This window comes from Rhagoletis zephyria, unplaced genomic scaffold (assembly GCF_001687245.7).
Source record: "Rhagoletis zephyria isolate East Lansing unplaced genomic scaffold, Rhagoletis_zephyria_1.1 Rzeph_scaffold_00072, whole genome shotgun sequence".
NCBI lineage: Eukaryota > Metazoa > Arthropoda > Insecta > Diptera > Tephritidae > Rhagoletis > Rhagoletis zephyria.
In genome coordinates, this window is record NW_016157156.1 from 530,699 (window position 1) to 558,684 (window position 27,986).

Genomic DNA, 27,986 nt, shown 5'->3' on the forward strand with positions numbered 1-27,986 from the left:
GTTCCTGCACTTTTTCTGTTTTCACAGTTTTTTATGTAAAAATTACAAACAACAAAAGAAAAAAAATACTAGCGAAGCATGTGGCTGGTCCCTTTGGGTACCATAAAATGGTTTACAGCCAATTTTTTTTTTTTTAATTCAATTTTACACTGGGCGCCTACCAAGTTCAAATGTATACGTACTGTGTGTTATTTTATAAATTATTTATTCCCTTTTTTATATACTATACATATATATGTATGTATTATTATTGAAGGTGAAATAATTTTCTATACGCTATTCGCATTGTAAACTACACACATTAACTGCTTTTTTTCTTTTGGTCGCACGTGTTCCCAAAAAAAAAAATAAAAATAATTAAGACAAAAACAAATATGTATTCAAATAATCAGTGAATGATAGTGATATTTTTTGTTTTTATACACAGACACAAAAAATGCGATAATTTAACAAATTAAAACTATCACTTAATGAATTTCTTGTTTAATAAGAAATCAACAGAGGAAAAATTATGCGAAAAATTTCGTAGTCGAGCGAAATCACAAACGAATGAACGATCGAGTTGCTGCCGCTGTGACGTTTTTGGTTGCGGCACGGCAATGGTAGTTGCTTATAACAGTTTGAAATTGTGAAAAATATACTACACTCAAAAAAAAACAATGTGACTGCGACTTTCACTTGTGAGTACTCAAAGGGGGAAGGTGTGAAGTGTTACTTTAAAAACTGTTACTTTTTTATTTTCGCTTTATGTAGTTGGTGTTGAAGTTCTTTTGTATATGTAAACATATTAAAATACATAACTATATATTTATTTATATGTATTAAATTACTAAAAGTGTTAAAATCTGAGACAGAAACTAAAGACTTTTTAATGGTTGGTATTTTTTTTGTTTTTCGTGTAGCTACAAGATCTTTTGTTTTGAGAATTTTTATTTATTTTTGAACTTTTATTTAATCGATTACAGTTTACAGATATTTTATGATTCTTACTCTTCGACAAAAAATGAACGTTTTGCTTGAAGTTTTTTGATCTTTTATTTATTGTTTATAATTTATAGATATTTAAGGATATTCTTCGACAACTGATCGATAAATCGACCCCTTTGTGCAAAATTATCGTATGTTACAAAAGCCAAATTGTACAGGAAAGTATTTTTTTTTTGTATTTTTCTCTGATTTGGCTGGCACCATCAATACCAAAGTTTAGATTTGTTGAGATAATTGAGAAATATAACTAAAGGCAAAAAATTTTCGTAAATAATTTATCGATATATGAGCATATTTTTTGATAATAACCGATCGATATTAGCTGATATTTTTCCAGCTAAGTATACCGAATTGCATAGCTGTATCGCTTTTCGTCGTTTACTTATTTATACACGACAGTAGATAATGCCAATGTTGTCGAGTCGTACAATTTAGTCTAATTTAGGACTTACGCAATGAGGCTCAATAGCCCATAAGAAGAAAATGTGTCTTCATTTTTGGAGTAAAATTTAAGTGCGTGTTTATACACGGAAACTCTTGCCGACGCGATTTTTCATATTCCCTTTTGGTGTTGCTCGCTTCATTTACACACGGCGACTGTTTTGTATGCAATTGTTGTTGTCAGCTGCGAACCGCTAACTGAATTTAGCATGAGCACGAGCAACTCGGTGCCCCTCTCCTTTCCTCATCGCGCTCTCTCCTACAAACTTCCAGTTGCCGCAACAAAAATCGTCGTGTGTAAATGAGCATTTTTTCGAGTTTTTGAAAACGTTATTTGATTTTAATTTAATGATCTTAATTGATCGTTATATTTGGATTTCAATTTTTTCGCACATAACTGAACTATTAAATTATTTTTATTATTGCGAACCTTGCCATTTTTATTGGTTGAATGTATTTGATGCAATACATGGAAATTATTTTCTATTAGTATTTTAGCGAAAAAACCGAAATAGAGTATAAAAATGGTGAAAAATTCAAATCTTAAAATATGGATCAGGAATGATCGAAAAAATAAAAATAATAATACATCGATCAGGAGTGATCGAAATAAAATAAAAATCAAACACACGATCACATATCTTCAATGTCAAATTAAAATCGTAAGTATCGATCAGTTTTTTTGTTTTTTACTTAAAAATTACTTGTTTTAATTACAATATGATCAAGAATGATCGAAAAATAAAAATCATAAAACATCGATCAAGAATGATCGCAAATGATTAAAAAAGTTCACAAAACTTTCGAAATATAAATATCGTTAAATAACGATGAAATATGATGTAAAACAATTACTACGAATAACTTATTAGAGAGTTCACAAGGTGTTGTATACTGTCGTGTAGTTGAAGGTCGTATTTTCCTAATTGTGAAACTTTACGGTCTACAACTACACGACAGTATACAACATCTTGTGAATTCCCTAAATGATTTTTATTATAAACTTGATAGCCGTTATGATCCCTGGTTAAAACTACTATAAACGCTGTATCTTTCTATGTATGTATGTGCAACGTTATGTGGTAGCTGTGTAGTAGACAAATAATTAAAAACTATTGTTTTCAAACCGTCACATAAGATAATTTAAAATTATTTTTAAAATTGGGTTATGTATATATTTTTATTTATTTATTTATTTTTTTTGAATATGTAATATATTTTTATGCCTGTACAAAGTTTTAACTGAAAGTTGCGCTAACAAACGTGTTCTATTTGGTTGATTTTCGGTTAAACCGACTTCTATTTTTTATAAAATACAGTTTAGATAAGAAATTATTTTTCTTCGTTTGTCACTTCGTTCGAATGTGGGTTATCGATAGTGAATAGGTTTTAGTACTGGTATAGTGTTTCATTTGAAATATTTTCTGCTCTGCCATTTTAAATATTTGGCAACCTAAAAAGCTACTTTCATTACGTTACTAATTATTTATGTTTTAATATTAAAAAAATAATAATCATAATAATAAGGGCACAAAAACGTATGCAAATGTATCCGTTCTGTGCCTACAATATTTGTTATTTATACGAGAAGTCGTATGAGATCTTGATACACGTATGTAGTGTGTAAGAATGAATATAAAATTTGTGGCGCAAACGACTGCGACGCTGGCGGTCGGACGCATACATGTAGAGCATAGAGTGCCACTAATATATAAGAAGCCAAATACAGCACAATTCTAAAACTATTTGGACGCACTGACGCTCTATAATAGCAGTTACAAATAAACGCAAACGCAAAATATTTGCCGCTGTGATGGCGTATAGCAAAAAAAAGTGATAGTGAGAAAAGACAGTGAAGCAATTGACTCTCAAACAGATTTAAAACTAAGCTTGTTTGGCAGGCGAAAGAATTCTATGAAAGCAAATATACGAATATTTACTGTATATGTACTTACATACATATTAAATTCAAGCTTCATTTTCATGGTATAGTAATAATAAATACGCTCTATATCACAGCGACAAATAATTTTTAGCGCACTGCTAACTAGAGCATTCGTTCACACCCCAACATATTTCACCCGTTAGCTGTTTTTCAAATACATACATTCGAAAAAAAATTTTCAATACAACCGCGAAACAGTGCACTGTCATTGCTCAGCGGTGTGCTCGGCGGCATCTGCGGCATCGGCGGCATCGTTCGTTGTCACAGTTGCGCTTGCGGAAGCTGGATGGGCTGTAGACGCCGCTGATTTTGTTGCGGACACCGCCTCCACCGTCTCAAGCTTTACATTTGCAACACCACATTGAGTCGATAGCCGGCATTTTTCAAGCGTCATACATGCAAACGCATCAACATTTTGATCGCTATCAGTGGCTGCTGCACGCACATCATTCGCTTTAGGACAATCACTACTATAAGCTATATGGGCAAGTTCGTCTTGCATATTTGGAAATGTGAATGGGTAGTGTGATGTGATTGCTTTAATGCCGCCTCCGTCAATTTCAACCGCACCACCCGCACTAACCAGCGTGGGCGTGTAATAGATGCTCGACGCAGTTGTAGCACCATCTTCATTACAATCCTCATCGACTTCATCGATTTTCGTATCTAACATATAACTGTTTAATAACGGTGCTTGACATTTGTTGATCATTGCCTGCTCCTCACGCTTCTTCTCATTTTTTTCGTCCAGCTGCTCGTCGGTTGTTACAATGGTTACATTTGCGCCAACCGTTATGTCACTAGCGTTTATATCATTTGCTTCGCCAGCATCTTTTTCATTGACTTCGACTTCGGCTTCGCCATCATCAGCGTCTGTGTCATGTGTCCTTTCCTCGGCGACATTGAAACCAATCGCATGCGTTTTAGCTGGTTTGGCTGCAACCACAACAACATTCAGTTGATGTAACTGTTGTTGATGCTGATGTTGTTGCTGCTCTGGCATGTGTGCACTTGCAATTCGTAGCATGTGCAGTTCGCCGCGCTTTAATGCGCGCAAATTTGAATTCCGCTCGTTGAAGCTGGTGGCATAGTGAAGCTCGTGTGATACACTGTAAGCGCTTGAACTGCCAATATCGACTAGTGAACGCGGACTTTTACATGGCGAGTTATTAAAGCTTAGCTGATTATCACAATTTGATGAGTAAAAATCCTCAAAAGCGTCACTACTACCGCTGCCGCCACCACTGTGACCAACAGCACCAACGCCGCTACCACCGCCTACAGTCGACAAACTGCCATTCGAAGCAGTCATCGACTCGGACAATGATATTTTTGTGCATCCGCCACCACCACCACTGCCGCCGCCATCGCCCTCACCGCCACCGACCACATCGATGTTAACAGCAGCAGCGACAGCCGCTAGTGTCCCACCTTTGAGCACGCCTTCGACATCTCCATAAATATCACAACTTTCCATTTGTGCAGCTTCTTCACCTCCATCAATAATGCAATTTTCACTAATAAACTCTGATGTTGCCAGCAGTGGTCGCTGCTTTGGCAAAGACGACACCGGCGTGCCCGTTGTCGATGACATGGACATCTTGTGACTGCGACTACTTACGCTACAATTACTGTTGCGTCTAATAGAAGTCGTATGTTGTACAACATTCTCGCAAAATTCTACAGGATTTGCGCGAAAATGATTCTGCAACCAATGCGATAATTTTTTTGTATTATTTTTCAGTTTATTTTTCAGTTTGCGACGCGAAGTGCTTGCCAAACCGCTGCAACCACTCGTCGCCGGGGAACAGCTCAACGCTAGTACTGCCCCATCAGTTGTAGCTGGATTGGCTTTAGCTACAGCAATGGCTGCTGAGCTAACCACGCCCAAATCACGCATTTTCTTGCCACCAAGTTTATGTTGAAATAATAGCGGCTTGTGTGTCCACGAGCTGACCACGCTGCTGACATTGCTCATGGGGCTTGTTTTGTTACTGCTGACAGCGGCGCCATCAGTTTTTTTGGGCGACGACATTGATACCTGAACTAAGACTTTGTCTCTACTGGGTGGCGGAACTAATTGTGGGTACTGTGAATCAACGCTATGCAAACCTTCCGTCGCACCAATGGGGTTAGGTTTTAGAGCTGCTAGCTTACCGTCAAAGGCATTACCTGTTGCAGTATTATTTGACCTAAACTCAGTATTAGACCTATTTTTCAAATCTATAGATTTAAGAACTTTTTCTATACCGCCATTTGATTTAGAAGCAGTGCAACTCGATCGTCGCTCGTTGGTGATAATCGATTCGATTTCTTTCAACTTTTCCGTATTTTGGACATTGTCACATTCACATTTTAAATTGCGATTAATTTCATCATCATCACAACAATAACTACAAGTATAACTACCACTATTACTGTTTATATTCATATAAAATGTAGAAGGTAGTTGAGAAATGGGAGTGGAAATCAATTTGGAGTGAGTAGTAGCAGTGGTAAAGGGTATAGTACTTGTAGTAGTAGTAGTAATAGTATTGTTAGCTGTAGGAGGTTTGGAAGGCGCTAATAGTGTAGATGACTGTAATGCTTTGTAGGCAATTGTGTGTGACATTTTTGGATGGCACTCACCGGACTCCCAGTCTTCTTCTTCACAATCTTGATCACCAGCCGATGTCGGTACCGACGACGATGCGGACGATGTGGTTGATGCAGACGACGATGATTGGCTGTTAATGCTGCTTTTGCTACTGTTGCCACTAATGCGACCGTTCATCACCTCACCACCGCCACCACCGCCGCAACCGCCAACTGCACCATTACTTTGCGCTGCTGCTGCTATGTTTCCTTTATCCACTTGCCTGCTATTACTGTTGTTATTGGTGGTGTTGCCAACCAGTTGCAATGCTGATGATGCTTGTTGGTGTTGCAATATATTTTTTTGGCCACCAGTAAACACTGCTGCTGCAGATGGCGTCATAAACTTCGCCGCATTGCTTTGTTGTTGTATTGCCGTTGCCAGCTTAAAAGAGTTGATCGCTGTTGAAGGTGCAGTTACTGTCGCTAGCGTGGCCTTAGCTACATTTGGTGTTGTGGTTGTTGTTCTCAGTAAGGACTTCATTACCTCATGCTCCTGCATTTGTTGTAAATATTGTTGTTTATCCGCCGCAGGCCTAATATTTTCCAAATTCACATAAGTGTGTTGTGGTGGTTGTTGTTGTGTGGGCAATGCACAAGCAACATTAGTTGTAGCAGCGGTTATTCGGCCACCAAATGGTGTAACGTCTGCATCACAATTGTAGCTATCACAACCAACACCACCGCCGCCGCTGCTGCCTCCAGTTATGTTTTTCGCAGCGCCGACATATTGTTGTTTATAGCTAACGGAAATCCGTTGCTTTTGTTGCTGTTGCTGAAGCGCATATTGATACGGCGGAAGCTGCTGCATAAATTGCGTACTGGCGTAGGCGCCCTCAAGGCAGGAATAATCTGCAGCATTTGCTGCATCACCCGTGCTCGTGTCGCCGATACTTCCACTGCCACCACTACCACCAATTAGTGGTCCACCAAAGCTGCTTACCGAAGCGGACGCTGATGAGGAGGACTTTTGATCACAAATATAGTTCAGATCGCTACCACTGCTGCTGTTCTGTGGCAGCTGGCAGTTGCTGCTGCTACTGCTATCGCCTCCACCGCCACTGTATTGATGCGATAGGCGAGCATTTTGAGACTTTCTTTGATTATTGCTAATTTGGCTAGCGATGCTGCTGACATTGGCTTGCAAGCCGGGCCGCATTGAACTTTCCGCATAGAAAACAAGTTGCACCTGAACGGAAAGAAAAGCCAACAATTAGTGTCCATTTGAAAGGATTTTTTTACGGTTGAAAGTTGCTTCAAAATTTAAATGGAAAGGACTTATTACCCAACTCGAATAAAAATGTATTAAAAATCAATAAAGTCTGTGTTCGGGCGGACCTGAAATTTTCTATACCCAGAGAACGTACATATCTATAAATTAAAGCTTCTTTGGTTTTTCACGAAAATTTGTTTTTGTGATTTAACTATAATTTCTGGCGATACTTCTAACTATGAAATCCAATGGTAGTATCTAATAGCAAGCGATTTATAAGCCTGAATCGGTTTATAGGGAATTCCACGTGGAAAAATATTCCCAATTAATTATAAAGCAAAAAAAAAAACAATTTTTTGCATTTTATTTTTGTTGTTAAATCTTGGGAACGATTGATTTACATCGGATTGGCGATAAGGCTGAATATGATCGATGTCAGCTAAATCAGCCTTATACAACCCGAACCTTGTATTCCTTTCTACGAATAATGATTTCACTTAATATTTACGATATGCTGAAGTAAATAACACAACCCCCATCTTTGTGCATGGACGGGCTCTAAACGCAAGCCTCATGGGCGACTACACACTCGGAGTTTGGATAGCGACTATGTGTAGAAACCTAATTGAACAGCAAATGAAACAAACTTTTTAACAAAAGCAAGTCCGATAGATGCGAAACAATTTCGAGCGATGCAGAGACGTTAAACCGTTTAACATGTCCTCTCGCGTTGATATAATGGTTGTACTTCCGTATGACATAAAAAAAAATTTAACTAAGCATAATTTTCATATCGTACTGATTTACAACAGTTGAACAGCCTGAAGGGACATATAAAATATGAAAGCATATGACTTGGCTTATTTAATATTTTGTAAGGCATTTTTTTTTAAGAAAAAGGAATGTGGTAGAAAAGTTGAATTTAATAATTTTGTATTCATCGTACGCCCTGTCACACCAATTAAAAAATGTTCAGAATTGCACGTTTTCAGGAGATACACATATTTTTCTGCAAGGAAAGATTTATATTATATGTACGGCAGGATTTCTCCCAAGGACATCGAAAAAATTAATTAATGTAAAAAGCATAGTGGATATGAAGGGGTGTATTACAAGGCTGCAAAACTATATGTTTTTTAGTCGAATAATTTGTGCATGTCCTGAAAATTTGCAATTTTAGACCATTTTTTAATAAAATTTTTATTTTCAACTTTTTTAACAAATTCTTTTCCTCCTTTACAAAATGCATTTCATAATATTAAAGAAACAAAATAAAGTGTTTTAATGTTTGACATGTCCTCTCGGGTTGATTAAAGAATAAATGTGGCAGTATTAATTAGAAAATTTGAAAAATATCCTTTGAAATTTTTATCCTTTAGTATCCTTATAAATTAAACTAAACTAAGATTCTTCCAATCTCGCTTGAAAATTAAAAATCTTGAAGGATAATATTTTTAAAGGACATTTTTGTTATGTTCCAGAAGGATAATTGACAACAAAAGTTTTAGTTAATCATGTTCCGAATTCTTCTTTCATTTGATACCCATATCTCCATATTTTGTGTAAACTTTTGGAAATATATTATAATTTATGGTCCTTTGGAAAAAAACCTGACTACTAGGTAAAAAACCAAAAACACAGATTTACTAAATATTATGTCCTAATACTGTAGGGAGTATAGTAATACCGTCTTACAAGGAAGTAAAATGAGTAAATTAACAAAACACGCGAACTGCAACAAGCTTATTCTGATAACTTTTACTGCAAGTCGGCACGGGTTGCCGTGGTTAGAATTGCATAAAACTTTATTCGGATATTTTTTAAGATAATACCAATGAAATGAGGGAGTATGCTCAAAAAACAATGTTGGTTTTTTGGGACAGTCTAACATACATACATACATACATATACATATTGGAAAAAATTGTATTCGAAAAAAGCATTTTTCATAGTATTGAAATATACTCCTCGAAAGAAAAAAAATTAGATCACTTTCCATCTTTTCCTAACAATCCGCACCGGATCCGGTAATTAGAGAATAAGCGAAAAGTTTGCTCGCAAAAATGGAACAAAGTCCAGAAGTACGGGAACGCCCACAATTTTAAAAACGGCAGCTTCATGTTGTCTTTGTCACTTAAATGCAAATCCTTGGAATATGAATTTTGGTTTCACAATTTAAATTATATAAAGATTGAAAATACACCTACAAGCCATTCACTATTCCTTAAAGACACCAAGTAAATGCAGGCACCATGTAAACACAAAACAGCTGATATGCACTTTGACTCTTTATCCATTTTTACCCGGAGAAAAAGTCCGGGCTGTTTAGGGCAGGAAGAAGCAGACACTTACGAACCAATGCGTTCTAATTTTCGCTCTCCATTACCCATTTAGTTGAGTACGGGAATGATTTCTGGACTGTTTTGGGCACCCGCGGAATCCCGCGTTGCGTACGGGAATGAACCTACAAACGGTAAAACTAAGAGTTTAAAAGATTTTTGATTGTATTTTTAAAATCAACGAAATTTTCAGATTTTTAGATTCAGTGGTTGATTTTTTATACCGAAAGGTTAAATAGTAAGTCAGGAGATGACCTGTATTTTCGGCCCAGAACAGTTGAACAGTCGCGTTGAAACGATGGACGGATGAACCACAGGCGAAATTGAATGTGGAACTTCGAAAGCCCAATTCTTAGCAGAGCAACAAACCCGCCGCTAGATAAAGTTAACTCTGATGATTATACGATTATTTCAACAGGATAAAACATCGACAGCCTTTAAGGCGTAATTATGAGCTAGCTCTCTGATCTTGCTAACTTCGTCACTGCCAGAAATCTCGACATCTCTGGAGCGAAATCCATATCCATACGTATCCTTCTCAGTGCAGGCCTCAGCCACCTTTGAAAAATTAGGTGCCAGGAGCAAAGACCTAAAATCGCTAGCCGGCAGCAGATAAAGAGATTTTGCTCACAGCTAACAAAGCGGTGGGCTGGTCGGTGATAAACTACGTAGCGCCAGTAGTGGAGAAACTAAAAGCTGCCACCTCATGTCGTCTGAGGCATCTCCACGAAGAAAGCCAATTGCTGACAATGAGGAGACCTACTTCCTTCTATTCTTCGTGGAATGTCAACCAATCCAACAATGCTCTGCTTCGAAACGGATACCAGATGCACCCTAGCACACCTCCGTTCTCCAGCTGCCTGGGAAGAGGAAAGAAACCCTATGTATATAGGTGAACTCTTTCCTAGAGATGCGTACGTGACTTACGACGTCAGCCACCCACACGCGATTATTCGAAAACTTTCCTCGCGTGTGCGTGAGTGACGTCGTGAGTCACGTGCGCATCTCTACTTCCTGCCGGTCCTAAGGCAAAGAATACCCTATGCATGCACAGATGTGTTCATTTGGGTGAATCACACCCCATTTAAAAAAAAAACGGCTACTGCTTTTCCATGGGAATTATAAAATTTAGCATATTTTGTGATTTTAGCCAAAATATTTCGGAAAAATATTGATATTTACCTAAGCTATAACTATAACGAATTGAAAATAACTCCAAAAATTGCACTGTTTTGGTTCCGTTGATAAAATGTTCAAATATTCTTATAACTATCTGACGTAACTTTTGGAAAAAATATTTTTGAAAACATATTTAATTTCGATTTTGGGAGGTCTTTTCAAATGGGTCCATCTCACGTAAATCTTAACATTTTTCTGAAATATTTTGGCAGAAGTATTTAAATTAAATATAATAAATTTTATAATTCCGGAGTAAAAACCGCGACTTTTTTATGTGAGGTACTCTAATGTACATGTGAGAAAAAACAGCTAGCTGGCGTATTTCGTTGTTGGTTTTGGAATCCATATACGTAAACCAAGGCGAATTTATATAAGGTGGTGTCGATTCAACAAATACAACAATTACTTGCATTTTGTTTTTTTGCTTTTAGCGAACCATTGTCAAATTTCAGCTATTTTTCTTCGAATGAAAAAGTGCGACAGAAAATACAAACACTCTCACGTTTTCACTCATTCACTAGCGAAATACAAAATAATAGATTTAGATTTAGATTTATTATTATGATTTTTAAGTTTGAAATAACTTATTAGAACTGCAAATGTATCGGAAGAAAGCAAATACTCATTTACTAATGTTTGCTTAGCAAATTGCTTTGGGAAAACTTTTAATTTATATGATTTTCATGTTTTCTGTTTCATACTTTTGTATGTAAACAAAATTTCGATCAGCTGTACTAAAAACTTGCAAGTTTTTCCTAGTTTTGCCTTCCCGTACTTTTGCTAACATTTATCTCTTTGAGAGAGAACAGATAAAAATGTATTAGAGTTTTGCTGCTGAGTTTTCTGCTGGAAGAATACGCGAATACGCCTAGTTTCTTTATGCAAAATTATAACTTTAGAAACCATCTACATACATATGTGCTCCTCGATGCGATTTAATAAAATTATATTTTAAAAAACTTCTGCATCTTTTGGGCGCATCAATATTATATACAAATAGAACCTGCTTCATAGACATGCAATTTTTAAGAGCTATTAAGGAGCCAAAAACCGGAATCCCGGACAAATACGGGAGATTAAAAGAAATAGAGAACATTTGGCGTCCCGTATGAAATAAATAAATTACCAGGACAATTGAGGAAAGAAGAGGACTGTCCCGTATAATACAGGACGGATGGTCACCGTAGTATTTCATAATCGGTCGACGCAAAAATACGTTGGATTAATCTACTTTCAGTATATACCCGAATATCGATTCTATAAGAACTGATGCAATTTAATAATTGTGGAGGAAGATGAGAAAGCAGGGACTACTAACTAACGAGCGCAGCGTCGCGACGTACCAACTTACAACTTTTGTGGCATAAGGTGCTCAACTATGTAGACAACAAGTAAATGTGTAAGTATTTGTAGGATGTGCCTAAAAAAACTTTACATGGCTCTTGTCCGAGTATAAAAAACGCTGTTTCGGATGTATTAGCCATTTTCTAAATCGAATTTACTTGTATGAAAATATTGTCAATTTTAGTAATTTTTAATTGAAATTAAGAAATTTCAAGGCTCTTGCCGGTACCGAAATCTTCAACGTACAGATTTCTAATTTTGCACCGTTTTTCTTGACCCCAATACACAACTTTCTCTTCTCCCACTTTTGTATATTTCGAGGCGCCCTAGTGCCGATATCATGCACTTTCTAGAAGCCGTACCAATGTACTGCAGGTCCCAGATGGTGTGGGAATAACCGGACTAACAAAACCTCGCTCAGCTACTACTGACAGGACGCCAATTTTAGTGCAAAACGCACCCGATTTTTTTTTTTTATTGGCACGATTACTTTTTGAAACATGGATCATTAATCTTTTAAATATTAAAACATAAATAAAATTTTTAGTTATAGATGCAGATATATATTTTAAAATAAGATATTTCGATTGGTGTTATCAGTTTGGAATATCTCCTTTAATTTCCGAGATATTGAGCAAAAATTATCGTTAATTTAGTACAAATTTGTATCACAATTTGTCGAATGTTATAAAAAGTGCCTGCAAAGTTGTTGTCAAATGTAGGTTAGGTAAAGTTGATGTGGTAGTCGTTACACTGACCAACTCGCTTGCAGGTCGCCTTGCTATCCGAGAAGATACTAGTCGTAGTCTTCGTTACGGCATGTGTATTAACGTAAACAGCCAACTCTTTTATAGCTAGAACTTCTATCTGGTAGACGCTGCAACGGTCCGAAATTCGGGAGGATAATTCCAGTCCTAGTTCTTTAGAAAAAACCACGTAACCAACCCTATTGTCTAGCTTGGGTCAATCCGTGTGAAAATTTATATACCCCCTTCTCCACGGTCTTGGTCTTTGCCACTCTCTTCTTGACGGGGTGTTCGTCTTAAAGAGCCTGTCAAAGAAGGGTTTGCCGAACCGCCGATCTTTCCATAGCGCCATACTTTTTAGACTGAGCGCCGAAGCGGCGGCCGATTAAAGCCAATATGGATTACGGGGTGTTAATCCCCATCTTATTTCGACCGCTTGTTTGCATGTGTATAAAGCAACCTTGCACTATGGTCTGGCAGCTACTAATTGTTGGCCAAAAAAAATCTGCCTTATCCTGAGTTTCACCCGAAAATTTGTATACCGCTCATAGTAAATACATGGAAGCCAAAAGAGAAAAGAGAACCGGTTCGGGGAAAATTTGACTCATAATAAGGCAGAATATTTTAAAGAATCGATAAATCAATTTATTTTGTCCCTTCACTAAACTAATTCTCCAGAGTAAAAGAGTGCATACACATTCTGCCTTATTCTGAGTTTCACCCGAAAATTTTTCATCCGCCTATAGTAAATACATGGAAACAAAAAGGGAAAAATGAACCAGTTCGGAGAAAATGAAACTGATGATAAGGCTGCATGATTCAATAATACAAGGTTCGATAAACTGACAGTTGTCTCTCTCGCACCGCTCCCTTAGCAGTGGCACCGTGTTGCTTCTTTGCAAATTTACATGGAAACAGTGTAGCTTTGGTGTGAAATAAAAGTATAAGCTTTTGTGCAATATGTTTATTTGTATATGCATATGAAGCATATTTAACTGATGAAAACATAAGCATTGGATGTTTGCATCAATCTCATAATCTCTTATTTTAATTTTGAGTCATTTTGCAGTTTTTATACGGCTAAATAGCATATAAATTACGTAATTCACGTAGATATATCAATATTACGCTCAACATTTCGTTTAAAATGCCAGATTTCCTGCAAATACATTAGAATTTACAAAAGGAATTTCACTACTAATTGCCTACTTTGCGTACTTTTCTACTACCATTTTCGAAACAAGGGATTGCATTCTTGCCCTTTCTCTGTCCTTCGTAAATGCAACCTTTTGTAAGGGAGTGTCAAACCGCAGCTGTCAACAATTATCTAACCTTGTATTATTGAATCATGATAAGGCTGATTATTTTCTGAAAAAGTTCTCCCGTTGAGATATCAGCTGTTAAAGTTGACATTTCTACAAAAAGTTTACAATTTTTTCTTTCGTAGTCAGCATTTTTATTCAACGTACTGTATCAAGATTTTTTGTAACCAGTACTCTGCAAATAAGGAAAAAAGGAGGACGAAAACTTTATAAGTCACAACAAAGGCTGTGTAAGAGCCTTAAATTAGTAAGCAGTCCGTGAAGTAGATATTCAGGGTAAACCTTTAGCCAAAGGCTTATAAACAAAAAAGCAATTCGTGGTCTTGACGGGTTGCAATGCAAAAAGAAAAAGGAAATAATCAAAGTGCTACTAGTGTAGCACACAGAAACAGAAATTATATTTTTCGACGAGATTATTTCATAATCCCAAAGATATTGAAAATTACGCAGCTAAAATGTCATATATCTCCAGAGCTAAGACAAGTATTAAATGGTTCCAAAAAGTTTCTCTCGCGATGGGGTTAGGCGCGATTCGCAAAATGTCAAGCATCAAATTAAATTTTTCAATAAAAGGGCCAAAAACTTCGAATATTATCTTAGTATCGCATTTATAGGCCATCTGATCTTAATGCAGTGCAAATATCTGGAAATGGTACATTTTCTTTTCAACAGGATTCTTTCCCGACAAGTAAAAGAAAAAGCGAGAAATTCGTAAAGCTAGTGAAAAAAATTGTTCGCCGAGTTTTATCTCAGCGGAAATTTTGCCCCAATCTTCTTTATACTTTGACTCATCGTTAAGAGAGTTTGGGGCTGTATGACAAGCAAACTAGGTAACATAAATAACATGACCTTGGATAATTTCAAAAAGGATTTAACAAAAGTATGGGACAAAATATTAAACGAACTCGACCTGCGAAAACCTTCTCACATGTTTAAAGCAAGTCCTGCAAATCAAGAGGACGAGGATTGAAATTAACGGCTTAAAATATGTCGTAAATAGTTTATATTTTTATGAATGAATCATTAATTAATCGATTAAAGCTAATCACATCGTAATTCAAAAACCCCCAAACACCAGGTTTCAAAGTGGTTACCCCTGGACTTTTGGCTAACAAATAGTAGTCGGCAGACCATAGTGCGTTGGCCTTCGTAACTCTTTCCAAAATATTAAGTTTTCACGAAAGCGTCCTATCTAATATCAGACCCAGATATTTAACATTCTCATTTAAAGCAATATCCACACCTTTGAAAATTAGCGTGGAGACTGCAGGGAGCATGTGCTTCCTTGTGAAGAGAATTACTTCATTTTTATCGGCGTTTATTCTGAGTCCCCTACTCTCTGTCCACCTTCTAAGCGTGACCCTTTAGGATATATACGACAAAATTTTACTAAAGAAAATGCTTCATAAACTAAAAAACAATTAAGAATAAAAATAAAATAATTTAAGAATATCGAAAACTAGTAACATTCTCCGAGACTTGAGAGAAAAGCAATCGTCGCGTTTTTGAGAAATTGCAGTCCAAACTTCAATCGCGATCTCCCCAAAAATTTTGCCAATCTTTTAACCAGGCGACGATATGTATGTACTATGCCTTATTTACATTATTCCAGTAGCAAACCTTTTATGCCTTATTTACATTAGTCCAGGAGCAAACCTTGTATCCTCACTGCATCGCCACTGTAGTGTTCATTTCAGTGGTTTTTAAATAACAAAATTGATGTACAGAGTCGTAATTTCAGACCACTGGATTAGCATGCTACTGGAATACTGTAAACGGGGCATTGCTGTTTTGTATTATAATAATTTCTTGTATTTTGGACAAAATTTGGAGTAATATTCTTAACTCAGGGGATGTGAGTGAATGTTTTGAAACTTTCCTACTCCAACTAACTGATATTTTCTCTCTCAAGCCCTGTTGTTGTTGTAGCAGCATACAAATTCCCCAAAGACTTTTTGGGGAGTGTTGCTGGAGTGACAGTCCTTGGCCAGATATAAATCTGGGTCGTTCCGGTTACGTAGGCCCGACTGTCGTGGGAACGCCTCAAGCCCTCTTTAATTCTGCCTAGGATTCATAAATTGCTTTGGTTACTAATAAGCCCAAAAATTTTAGAAACAAAAGAAACAAGTATCATAATCTATATAAACTTAATAATTACATCATGAATCTAAAAGAAAAATATCTTAGTTTCATAAAAAATTGAATTTTCTTGACAATTTCGTTTACAGCAAATACATCGTTTTACTCTAATATACCAACCTGAATGAGCTTAAATGGCATTAGCTTTCAATCATTAGCTAATCGAGTAAAATTTTCAACTGAATCTTTCAAATCTCACTTTGCCGTTGATGAAGATATTGCTTATGCATACGCCCATTTGCCTCGGTGTATCACAATGTTTTAGACTTTGAGTCACTCTCCATAACCGAATCAGATCTTATGATTGCTATTTCTAGCCAAATTCGTCTTTAAAATATAATATTGAGGGTCTTTGTGCTTATTTTGGTAAACATTTCAATTCTTCTATTAGCATAGCTCTATGTATTATTTTCAATCTTGCTTTATGGCAGCAAAATGTTTTGGGTGGTTCACAAGGTGTCCAAATATTGTTGTATGTTGTAAAGTTTTTAACGGCTAAATAAATGTTTAGAGGACTTGAAATCACCACCAACTATTTTTTAATTGTGTGAAATTTCATAATAAAACTTTTATGTTACCTTGCGAATTCCTTAAATATAGTTTTAGCCTTTAAAAGTTTATGACATACAACAGCACGACAGTATACAACACCATGTGAACTCCCAAGATGTAACAATCTATAGATCTCTTTCTAAGTAAGCGGTTTGCTCTAAACTCTTCGAAAAGTTGGTTAGCTTTAAACATTAAAAAATGTTTCCCTTTGACCATATCTATTCCTTCATCATACAACATCTTAAATAATCGGCTCAACACTTTTAAAGACTTCATCTTAACTTAGGCTGTTAAAAACTTAGCTTTTCTGTGTAGATATGTGAATTATTTTAGAAACTCTATACCAGGTAATTTTACTTTACAAATTCATTTAACCTTGAATTTGCAGTTGAATTGAAAGAGTACAAAATTCATTATATTTGCTGTTCAACCTCTTAACTTATCTTAGCCCCTTCCATCTTATAAGGCTCGTTGCAGGCTTAGCAATCTGAACTCGCTAGAAAATAGCAGAACTGCCAGTAACTAATGTTTGTTTTCCATCCGACCTCTGGTAGCATTGACCCCCTGGCCTTCCGGGCCTGGGTACTACTTAATGGTCCTTGTCTTAATTGACAAGTTTTTTGTATTACGTATTGCAACAAACGTCGAAACCTAGCAGCTATTCCATTACTATATTTTGGTGAGAAACCTATCAAATTCGTGCCAAAAGTAACTACCCTGGGGTTTATTATTAATACCGGTTTTAAATGCATTGACCGTGTGAATTCAACAGCAAGCAAAGTCTATTACACTAGAAGGAACGTTCCCACGACAGTCGGGTCTACGTAACCGGAACGACCCAGACTTACATATATCTGGCCAAGGACTGTCAATCCACCAACACTCCCCAAAAACTCTTTGGGGAATTTGTATGCTGCTACAACAACAACAACACTAGAAGGAATTTACGGATGTCTGCTCCATTCACACTAATTGAATCAGACGTAAACTCGCAATCCAACTCATTATGCCAATTATCTGTTATTCTGAGGTAATCTATAGCAGGTAAGATTCCAAATAAGCTCACAAAATAGATGTAGTATTTAACCAGATTACGCGCTATGTGTTTGGACTACCAAAATATGAGCATATTTCTGCTTGAAGAACGCGCCTACTTAACTACGAAATTTCTGAATATCTTAATACTTGAAATTGTAGATTTCTCTTTCATCTCATGACGATTAAGGCATCCAAATATTGTTTAAAAAACTAGCGTTCTCCAAAACACCTCGAGTAAACGACTTGGCTGTTCCCACGTTTACCTATTATTTGTCAATGCCATCCGCATCTGGAACTCTATTCCATCTCATATTCGCAGTAGTTTAAACAAAAGCAACTCTAAAATGTTCTGCATGCGAAGTAGCCTAACTTCAGTCCCTGAGATGTGTTCACTATGTACTTATTTAATTAAGTCTTATTATATGTCCCGGAATTGAAAAACTCACTTGAAAATAATACTTTCTTTGTTACTTATCTAATGTTACTTATATTTAGTTTTAAACAAATTTCATCGTTTAAGTTATATGTACTATGTATATGTACTGTTATGAATATTTTGTTGCACTATGAAAGATATTTATTGAGCTAATGGTTCGATTAATATAATTAAATAAAAAATTATATATTGTATTTGTTGAAATTTTTCTAATCCAACTTAAAATATGTCCTGAGATATCCTTGCACAGTTAAAAATTAATGTAAACTTTTTAACTTTTGATTCAATATACATATCGTCACCTGAAAAAGCAAAAGCTGCAACCCACATCGCCACTGAAATGCAAATAGTCGTAACTTATAATTTTTTTTTTTCCATTTCAGGTGACGATATGTATATAAATATTCAACACCGGTCCACTATATGAACTACATAACTTATACTACAATAAATTTCAGAAACGTATATTATTTAAAAACTGGCTTTGTATTAAAAGTAAACTAGTAATTTTTAGCAAAAACAAAAATGACTTCAACTCCCATATAAAAAAAAATATATATATATATATATCTCATGATCCGCTGATCGGATCTTAACCAGATTAGTATGGGACCACCTCTGAGACACTACCTTTCCGATGCAAAAAGAATTATCGAAATCGGTTGACGTGGTCCAAAGTTATGCGGTAACATACATAAAAAAAAAAAAAAAATATTCCGACGAACTGATAACCTCCTCCTTTTTTGGAAGTCGGTTAAAAAATAATAATTAAAAAAACTGTAATGAAATAATCTATGTATTTACCTTAAAGCCTTCGGAAAAGCTTTTGTGCTCTTTGTCTTTGTGTGCATCATCTATTTCACATTTATTAAGCGTGTACACGAGTTTCGCTTCCTCCCCTTCTTCTTCAATGACTGTAAATTTAAGGAATTCATTACAATTCTTGTTTAAATACAAGAACTAAGTAAAATATGCTGACATACCAGAATCATCACGAACAAAATATGTATTAAACCAGAAATGAAATAATTTCTTTTTATGTGTAAGCTCCACTTTAATGTCACCAGCCACGCATAGCGAATGATTTTTTAGATCCAATGTGTAACTTTTTCGAAAATCGATTGGCAATCCCAGCAAAGGCTAAGAAAAACCCAAGAAACAATTACAAAAAAATGCACATTGAGTTAAAGATTTAATTCGGATTTCTCTTAAAAATTGTATACAAACTTTACACATACCATTACTTTAACCGAACATCCATTATCTTCCAACACGGAAATTGAGCAATGCACTGTGCCATGACTATGCAACAAATTAGCCTCAGTAAAACGAATTTCACAAAACTGAAATGTGTTTTAAAAAATTGTGAATTGAGTCAATTTAGAAGAAAAAATATATGTATACATATATACTTCAAACTGTTTCAACTTACCTGCAGAATACGCTTTTCATATGTTACACCAGATCGTATTAATTTTGCGAAATACTGTACATACCGTCTTTGCGATGGAATCGTTACACCTTTGCGATCCTTTGTGCGCTTTTCAGCATAGCATTCTAGAGCATCTTCGGCAGTTTGCTGTTGTCCGCTATACAGCAGATAGCAACAAATCATTGTACCTAAATATGAACATAATTTATACATTAGTTTACTTTATGCTTTAAATTATGTAGGTATGAGTTAAAATGTGTTACCAGTTCTGCCTTTGCCCGCCTTACAGTGTACAGCAGCCACATTTTGGCTATCTGCTTTTAGCCAAGTATCGACATCCGCACAAAATCTTTGTATCAATTCTATCGTTGGTGGGTTATGATCCTCAAATGGATAAACAGCAACTCTCTGTAGTAAAAAATTAATTAAATTAGTAATATATACGTGTTCATAAATTTTTGCAGCTTACTCCATGAAATTTATTGCTATCATAGCTACGCTCAAGGCAGAGATTATAAATTTTATAATGATTCTGATGAATTTCCTGGAGAAATTTGTAAACATCTTCCAATCGATTTCGAAATATACTCTCTATATTGTCTGCCGGATAACCCATTGCAATTATATTGTCGCATATATCTAAAGAATAAGTGTAAATTTGCATGGGAGGTATTTAGGATGAAGAATTAGCATCAGTAATAAACGAAATACAAACTTACAGGCCAAGTCTAAATTATATCCATTCTCCTTGTAGCGTATACGCTGCTTGCTGACAACATTCCGCAAAACGTTCGTCATGACGGAAAGCGTATTTGCCATCTTAAGCTTAAACTTATGAAAATTGATGCCACTTGATGCGGCACCACAAATCCTTTCGGATTCCTTTAACTTCGCCGTGACCGTCACGAAGCTTTTCTATTATTAAAGGACTTGTGAATTTTCAATACTATTCAAATATTTTGTTGTTTTTGTTGTTGGTGCGGTTTCAGATATTGCTCTCTCTCCCTATTAACATGCTATTGGGGCGCTTATTAACAAATGTCATCGGCCTATTTAAACATATATACTTATATCATTCGTTATTTTTTATAGTTGATTTAAAACGATGGGATATCATAAGTGTAAGTTATCATTGATTGGATTTATCGTATGCCGTTACCAAATTTGTTCATAAAGGCGTTTTCATTGATTTATAAAACTAATGCTTGACGTGTTGTAGACTGTCAAACCCTCGGAGTGCAGTTCTCTTTAAATCTGTGTGTATTTGTCTCCTTGCTGCTCCAATACTCCAATTCAGTGGAGCAGTTCTTTGGAACAACGAACGCTGGAAGATGAAAAATTATATATATGTATATATAAATTGTTTAAATGCTCAAAAAATAACTTTTTAGACTTTACCTAAAGGAGCTAACACGTATTTCTAGAAGCAAATCCATTTTATACTGAAAATACAAGATTAATTATTGCAAATATTAGTATTGGAAAACTATAAGTACACTATAGTTATATTCGTGTCTTAAATGGGAGTTAAAGCTATGCTTTAACAGCAGTTTGCCCTTAGCCTCTTGACGTGGTCTGACAAATGCAGAATATATTCGTAAGTTTAACGCCCGACTGCAGATAAAAAAAATCGTGGTAGGAGACACATTTGTAAGTTTATCGCCCAATTGCCGATGAAAAAATTATTGACGGAAATGTTGCTGTTTGATTATTGCCTACGGAGTAATGGCCGTAGTAAAACTAGAATTTTAAATATCTTGAAAACGAAATCAGAACCTAATGATTAAACTCTGACGATATACATATGTGCAAAGGTATGTATGTGTGTAGCTATTCCCAACTCTTACATCCTCATACTTGATGGTAGGGCTGACATTTATTAACTAAGCATATTTAGCACCCTTGTATCAAATCAATACGAACTTTCCGGTATCATTACTAGCCGCCTCTTTATTATCTGCAGCTTCAAATACCTTTACTAAATCAAACATGAAAGAAAAAAAAATGGCACACACTGGAATGAACTAATAACTTTTATCTGTGTATCCTGAATAGGTTGGATATGAAATCTCAAGACATTGTAACAATCTGCACCTCCTACAATTGAAATGCTGGTATTTTGCAAATATTTCAGCTGTCTAAATCACGATATAGATTTTGATAGCACTTGCAGCAGCAAACCTCTATCTACTTCATTTTCTTTCCAAGACCCAATGTCAGCCCAAAGAACCTTGTAGGGATCAGCTTGTGCTTCACTTATGCCTTGGAACTATACAGCTAAATGTTATGACTGGACAGGAATTAATTCTTGGGTGTTCTGATGCACTCGTGTACAAAATTGAAACCATCAGTAGAACAAACCAACGAATTAAAAACCGATCGTAGAAGAAAATTGCACTAATCTGCTATACTCACGGACAAACCAATGAAGCAAACGAACGAATTGAAGTAGAAGAAAGGAATTAGAAAATCTGCGAGAATCGCAAAGAGTGATATGTGTATGAAGTCGAGTCGGAACAGCGGAGTTGCCCATCTAGTTCGAAATGTTCTTCTTTCCCCAATAAACACTTTTTTTTACCGATATAAGCCTTTTTCTGACAGGACGCCTGATTCAAAATACCTCAATTGAAACCGAACAAGTAACACGGGATTGGACAAGTTGAGTCAAGTGTTTGGTTATGGAACGTTCAGATCAATATGCACAGCCTACTTTATATTGTAGACGTATTTTGTAAACTGATTTGTTTTAAACATAAATTCCAAAGATAGCTTTAAAGTATTGTACACAATTTATATAAAAACCTACTTTTTCACCTTAGGTACTTGCCGATTTCTTCCACCTACTATGCGTATGGCGCTCCTCTTTCGTTCTCCAATAATTTCTTTTATGTACACTTCGCAGTTATTACATTTCTTCATTCTCCTCCATTCTACTGTACACAGTCTTGCACGCACATGATGTACGTGCGATGGGGTAAAACCATGGTTGCCATTTTCGCCGAAATGTATCATTTTTGGAACATTTTTTCCAGTTTGGTACACTGGTACATACCTTTCAGACTTGGTACGTTTTTGATATCTGGTACAACAAGATAATTGTTGCTGACATCATATAAGTACCTATTTAATAATCTAACAATTCAGCTGCGTTTCATAGTACATCATATGAAGCAAAATCCAAGGCCATGGCAATAAACCATATTTCTAATGTAATTAGTGCATGTATCAAACGTGAATGCAGAGCTATAAGGCAGAAGAAATTATGAGACAGTAGGCAACGCTTTTTGGCTTTTTTTTGTTCATATTAGGCCTGGGTAACGGCGCAAATTTTTTGGCGCTGACACACCAACTCCAGCGCAACTGTCGGAATCAGCACAGTGTGTTGGCGCAATTGCGCCTCTTCAGGCTAAAGCTCATTTCCTTTATTGCTGCACTCTGCACCAAAGTGAATTAATACAAGGTGATATCGGTTGAGAAAAAACTCAAGTATACCCAAGTTCAAAACCCAAAAATACAACAAACCCATTATTTGCACATTCAGAAGGACCGCGACGAGTTCTAGCTGTGCTGCACATTTTACAAGAGACATTTCTGTTTCGGGTGTTCTTTGCTGGTTCTTTGCGACACCCGTCGTTGTCAGTGTTCCGGTGTTGAACTAAGGTGAATTAATACAAGGTGGTATCGGTTGGGCAAAAACAAGCCAAGTTCAAAACCCAAAAATACAACAAAGACATAATTTTCACATTCAGAAGGACCGCGGCTAATTTTAGCAACAACACCTTGTAAAAATTCGCCTTGTGCTGCACATTTTACAAGTGACACTTCGCTTTTGTGTGTTCTTTGCTGGTTCTTTGCGCCGCCCGGTGTTGTTAGTGTTCCGGTGTTGCTGGCGCCATTGCGTCACAAAGTTGTGAAAATCGGTATCGGCGCCAGTAACTCAGCTCTCGGTATCAGCGCAATGGCGCGGTGCCGCGCTGTGTTACCCACGGCTAGTTCATCTACGTGGTGGCGGCAACATTGCCGCTAGATTGCAGGTAACCATAATACTGATTGAGAAATGGTGCTATGAAAAAGGTCTATCAATAATTTCACTGAAGTCCACCATCGTCAACTCCACCAAAAGCGACTAAGCCAACAGGGCTTAGTTCCAATTGGAAATTTCGAATATTTAGTCATCGCTGAGGGGATATCTAGAGTAAACATCAAGGCTTGTGGACAACTGAAAGACTGTATTGGTTATTTAATTAAGCACGCATAACAGGATAATGGTAGCCCTTTGGTTGGTACCGGGACATGGGGGTTTTTATGGCAATGAATACGTTGATCGAGTTTATTCGCTCAACTAAGAATAATAAAAAACTGTTCGTCCATGTTGGTTTATAGAGAATTTTTCTTAAGGTAGGTCTGTTAAAGCTTAGTATCCAGCTCTTAAGAAAACGGTCAAGAAAAAATTGCCATTATTTCGCGTGTGTGTCCAAGGAATTTTGACATTTTTGATAACGCACAGCCTGTTGCCTCACTCTTTCCTCAAGAAATACTGGAGCGGGCATATATTTCTGTTGCAAACCTGGGTTGCCTTGTGCTCTTTTTTCACAAAAAACTTTAGAAAACCGTAGTAGAAAGCGTACTAAATTTCTGAAGAACTGCGTACTGCCTTAAGGAAATTTGACTCAAGAAAATTTCTTAGCCATTTCTTGTACGTCATTTTATATGGAGTTTTTGCTTTTCTTAAGAGCTGGATACTAAGCTTAACGCGAATACGCAAAAAGTTTGTTAACTATATCACCAACGTTTATTTGTAAAATGTTTGAATAATTAAATCTATAGCTAAAATATATTTCGGCAAATTTTTTACATACATTATATTTTTACTGGAAAGTGGCAACCGTGGGTAGAACCGTAAAAATATTATTGCCATAACATATTTATTTTCATTTCAAGTATTACCCGCCCAATGAAGTGAAAATAAAAAATTATAAAAATATGCCTGTATAACTGCATTCAACATCGGAATAAATATTTGTGATAGTTACTATATAAGATACTTATTAAATAAAAGTTGGGTGTCCCAAACCATTAAATATTATAAGGTAAGGCTATTTTTGGTTATTTACAGCAAAAAAAAAAATCAACAATAAAAAAAAACTAACAATTTTAATGTATTAAAAGTTACGAAAATAACGTTTTAAAATTTGTAAATATTTTCGTTGGTATATAAAACTGACTGTTCTATTTCAAATCAACATGAAATCTAGCTCAATTTCCTATTTTAGTTCTGCGTGAAACTTTGATTTTCCGTTTCCCTAAAGCTTGCTACAGCAAAGAATTTCATTTGTATTCTTTTGGACGCTCACACACATCTGTCAAAACTTGTCGTTCAATGTGAATGCTTTGCGTACGCACACAGTTGAGTATGAGCTTGAAAAAAGGGGATATTATGCATCTTCGTGAATATTCTCGAAGTATAAAACTGCTGTTATACATGCATTTGTATTGGTTTCGTTCCTGAAATTTTCTGCTTAAAACTGTCCAAAAGCAATATTGCTCAGAGGAAAAGATAGAAAAACATAAAATTACAGGAACGCTTCGGGAAAAAACTGGTTCTCGGAAATACATCGTAGACGCAATTTTTTGGGTTGGGCCATTAAGCCGGATATGTTTTAGGAAATCAAGACCATAATTTCCTAACTTTTAAATTAAAGTATTATTTTAAAATTTTACATTGCAAGACAACGGGCCGTATGAATAAAAAATCAGCGATTTCTTTTTCTAAAAATTTCAGACCTTTTCCTCGATTTTACAAAAAAAAATTTAATAGGCATCAAATGTTAAGAAAAAGCAATTCCTTAATTTTTATTCAGCCGACTCAATGTTGCAATTTAAATACTTAAGGTGCGGTTAAACGTGGCAATAAAGCGCTTTTTCAAAAGTCTACTTTCCCGTGTAAACAGCCAGAAAGTCCTTTTTGTAGATTTGCAGAAATCACTTTCGGAAATAAAGATTGCAAGGTGTAACTGCAACTCTGCAATTATCCTTCCTTAATTTTTATTCAGCCGACTCAGGGCCGATTGCTCATAGCCTGGTTGACACTAATCCCCGGTTAAACATCTTATCTACGTTACCGACACCTTGTTATATGCATGGAGTCGAAAACGTCGATAAAGGTGTTAACCAATGATTAGTGTCAACCAGGCTTTGAGCAACCGGCCCTCAATGTTGCAATTTAGGGCCGGTTGCTCAAAGCCTGATTGACACTAATCACCGATTAACATCGTTATCGACGTTTTCGGCTCCATGCAAATAACATGGTGTCGGTAACGTCGATAACGATGTTTAACCGGGGATTAGTGTCAACCAGGCTTTGAGCAACCGGCCCTTAAATACTTAAGGTGCGGTTAAACATGGCAATAAAGCAGTTTTTTAATTTTTGTATGACCATAAAAATGTTTCGTAACATAGGTGAAAGTGGGCTTGTCTGCATTCACCGTGTAAACAGAGTAAAAGTAGTAACGGAAAGTTGATTTTCAGAAAGAAAAATTGCTTTCGAAAGCCACTTTACATGCAGAGTGTAACTGTTCCTGCAATCTCTTTTGGAAGTTCTTGTGTTTGACAGACTTATGAAAAGGACTTGCTTGACTTGCGTCTAACATCCACCTTAAATAGGAAGCATACGACTTTAGTACAATGTTGATATACTTCATATAAAGAGTTTACAAAAATAATCGAGGATCTGTAATGAAATCTGCAGTCTAAATATAAACTTGCGTTTTACGGAAACAGAACTGTCATGTAACCTTTTTTTAAGATATTTTAAAGTTTTAGAAGAACACGATTTAATTATATATAGATTTGAACATTATCTGGCCAAATAGCTAATTTTCAACAAGCAACAGTTAGATTACATTTTCTCATTAAAAAAGCGGTTCAGACCTTTTTTATTTGTACATAAATTAGGGTTTAAATTTTTGTACCACCACTTTTATTAACAGACAAACTTGGCAACACTTACTCGGTTCATATTATTTTAATAAAACAAAAACCCCTCTTATATTTTAGTTTACCTCTGTAAACAAACGTACTTACCGGTACCTTTGCATAATTCAAGAGTCAAAAAAGTATTTTTGCCAATCCCCACATGATGGGTAAGAACTCAATATTTTACACGAATAAACTTGTGCTCTTTGCCTACTGCATGCTTACAACGCCGAATAAAACCCCCCAATAGGTATGCGAAATCCTCCATATACGAATGCAACTCTGCTCGCTCCCCATGCGCACAAGCTCCGAAAGAGCTTTCTACAATGCCGACCCGCGAGCACCCCAATTGGGATTTTCGAAGTTGACTTGATGTGCCACAGACTTCATGTGCCTTCTCGCGTGTTTCACCTTTCTTCTTACTTAAACACAAACACACATACATACACTAATTGCACACGTTCCTCCTTTGTTCTCTTTTTACATTTACATTCTTATTACGCTACACACCATTCGCATATTTGTCTCTCACGCTATTTATCGCTTCTCCTCCTTGTCGAATCAAATATGGAACCGTGATGGGCAAATAAGAATTCACTTAATTTTTCTCACTTTTTAAAACTGTTTTATCGAATTTGAATAGGCCAATAAAAAAAAGCATACGAATTAACTGCGAAGGTCACACTTTCCCTGGCTGCAAACAATTTTTTTTTTATGGCAATGTTACCTACACTAGCTGAAAGCTGCTGCTGGCTGCTACTTTGCTTCCTCAATTTTATTACTTCATTGCTTTTACGCTTCGCTATGGTTGCCAGCAACCCGCATTGATGCGCCTTGGTTGCCAAACTCTTGTTGTACGAATACGAATTCTACCTGCAACATTGCCTACAACTTGAGAATGTTTCAGTGGATTTTTACTTTAATTCCCAAAGCAGAGATTGAAAACGAGAATGTGTGTGTGTTTGAAATTTTAATGCAATTTTAAAAATGCCTCTCAGCGGTTCTACCCAAGGTGTATTAAACACTTTGGTTCTACCTAGGGATGGGTAAATTCGATATTCGAATATTAATCGAATTTTAGCTCCAAAATGGCGAATTTTTGAAATCGAACTTTGTGTTGCTAAAATTCGGAAAAAATCGAATTTTTCCAGAAAAAATCGAATTTCATCTTTATTTCCAAAAAATCAACTCTTCAAATTTTTTCTGTCTGACTAAATTTGCCATCACTGTGTGTCACACTCCATTTGTCTTAGGGATTCAAGGA

At 36.1% G+C, this 27,986-nt stretch overlaps 1 protein-coding gene across 9 annotated transcripts; it reads right to left on the reverse strand.

The window, feature by feature from the left end:
• Positions 1–2,153: 2,153 nt before the first annotated feature.
• Positions 2,154–27,507, reverse strand: Pten (phosphatase and tensin-like protein). Of its 9 annotated transcripts, XM_017627685.1 has the most exons (11): positions 27,454–27,503; positions 21,146–21,189; positions 20,907–21,071; positions 20,467–20,796; positions 20,217–20,386; positions 20,011–20,155; positions 19,748–19,935; positions 19,554–19,658; positions 19,299–19,455; positions 19,120–19,229; positions 2,154–7,196 (listed from the first exon to the last, which is right to left on the reverse strand). In XM_017627685.1, exons 4-11 carry the CDS (start codon positions 20,564–20,566, stop codon positions 3,579–3,581), a joined length of 4,593 nt encoding a protein of 1,530 aa, XP_017483174.1. In that variant the 5' UTR covers positions 20,567–20,796; positions 20,907–21,071; positions 21,146–21,189; positions 27,454–27,503; the 3' UTR covers positions 2,154–3,578. The 9 variants fall into 9 exon arrangements, with proteins under 9 accessions (XP_017483174.1, XP_017483159.1, XP_017483207.1 ...); XM_017627670.1 differs by having other exon boundaries at positions 20,467–21,071; positions 27,450–27,507; XM_017627718.1 differs by lacking the exon at positions 27,454–27,503 and adding an exon at positions 27,233–27,443 and having other exon boundaries at positions 20,467–21,071.
• Positions 27,508–27,986: the final 479 nt, after the last annotated feature.

Coding starts and splice junctions, on each gene's coding strand:
- Pten (XM_017627670.1), bottom strand. CDS start 20,566: ATGGCAAATACGCTTTCCGTCATGACGAACGTTTTGCGGAATGTTGTC. Junction 20,156..20,216: donor ATAGCAATAAATTTCATGGA/GTAAGCTGCAAA, acceptor TTTTTACTACAG/AGAGTTGCTGTTTATCCATT. Junction 19,936..20,010: donor GGCGGGCAAAGGCAGAACTG/GTAACACATTTT, acceptor GTTCATATTTAG/GTACAATGATTTGTTGCTAT.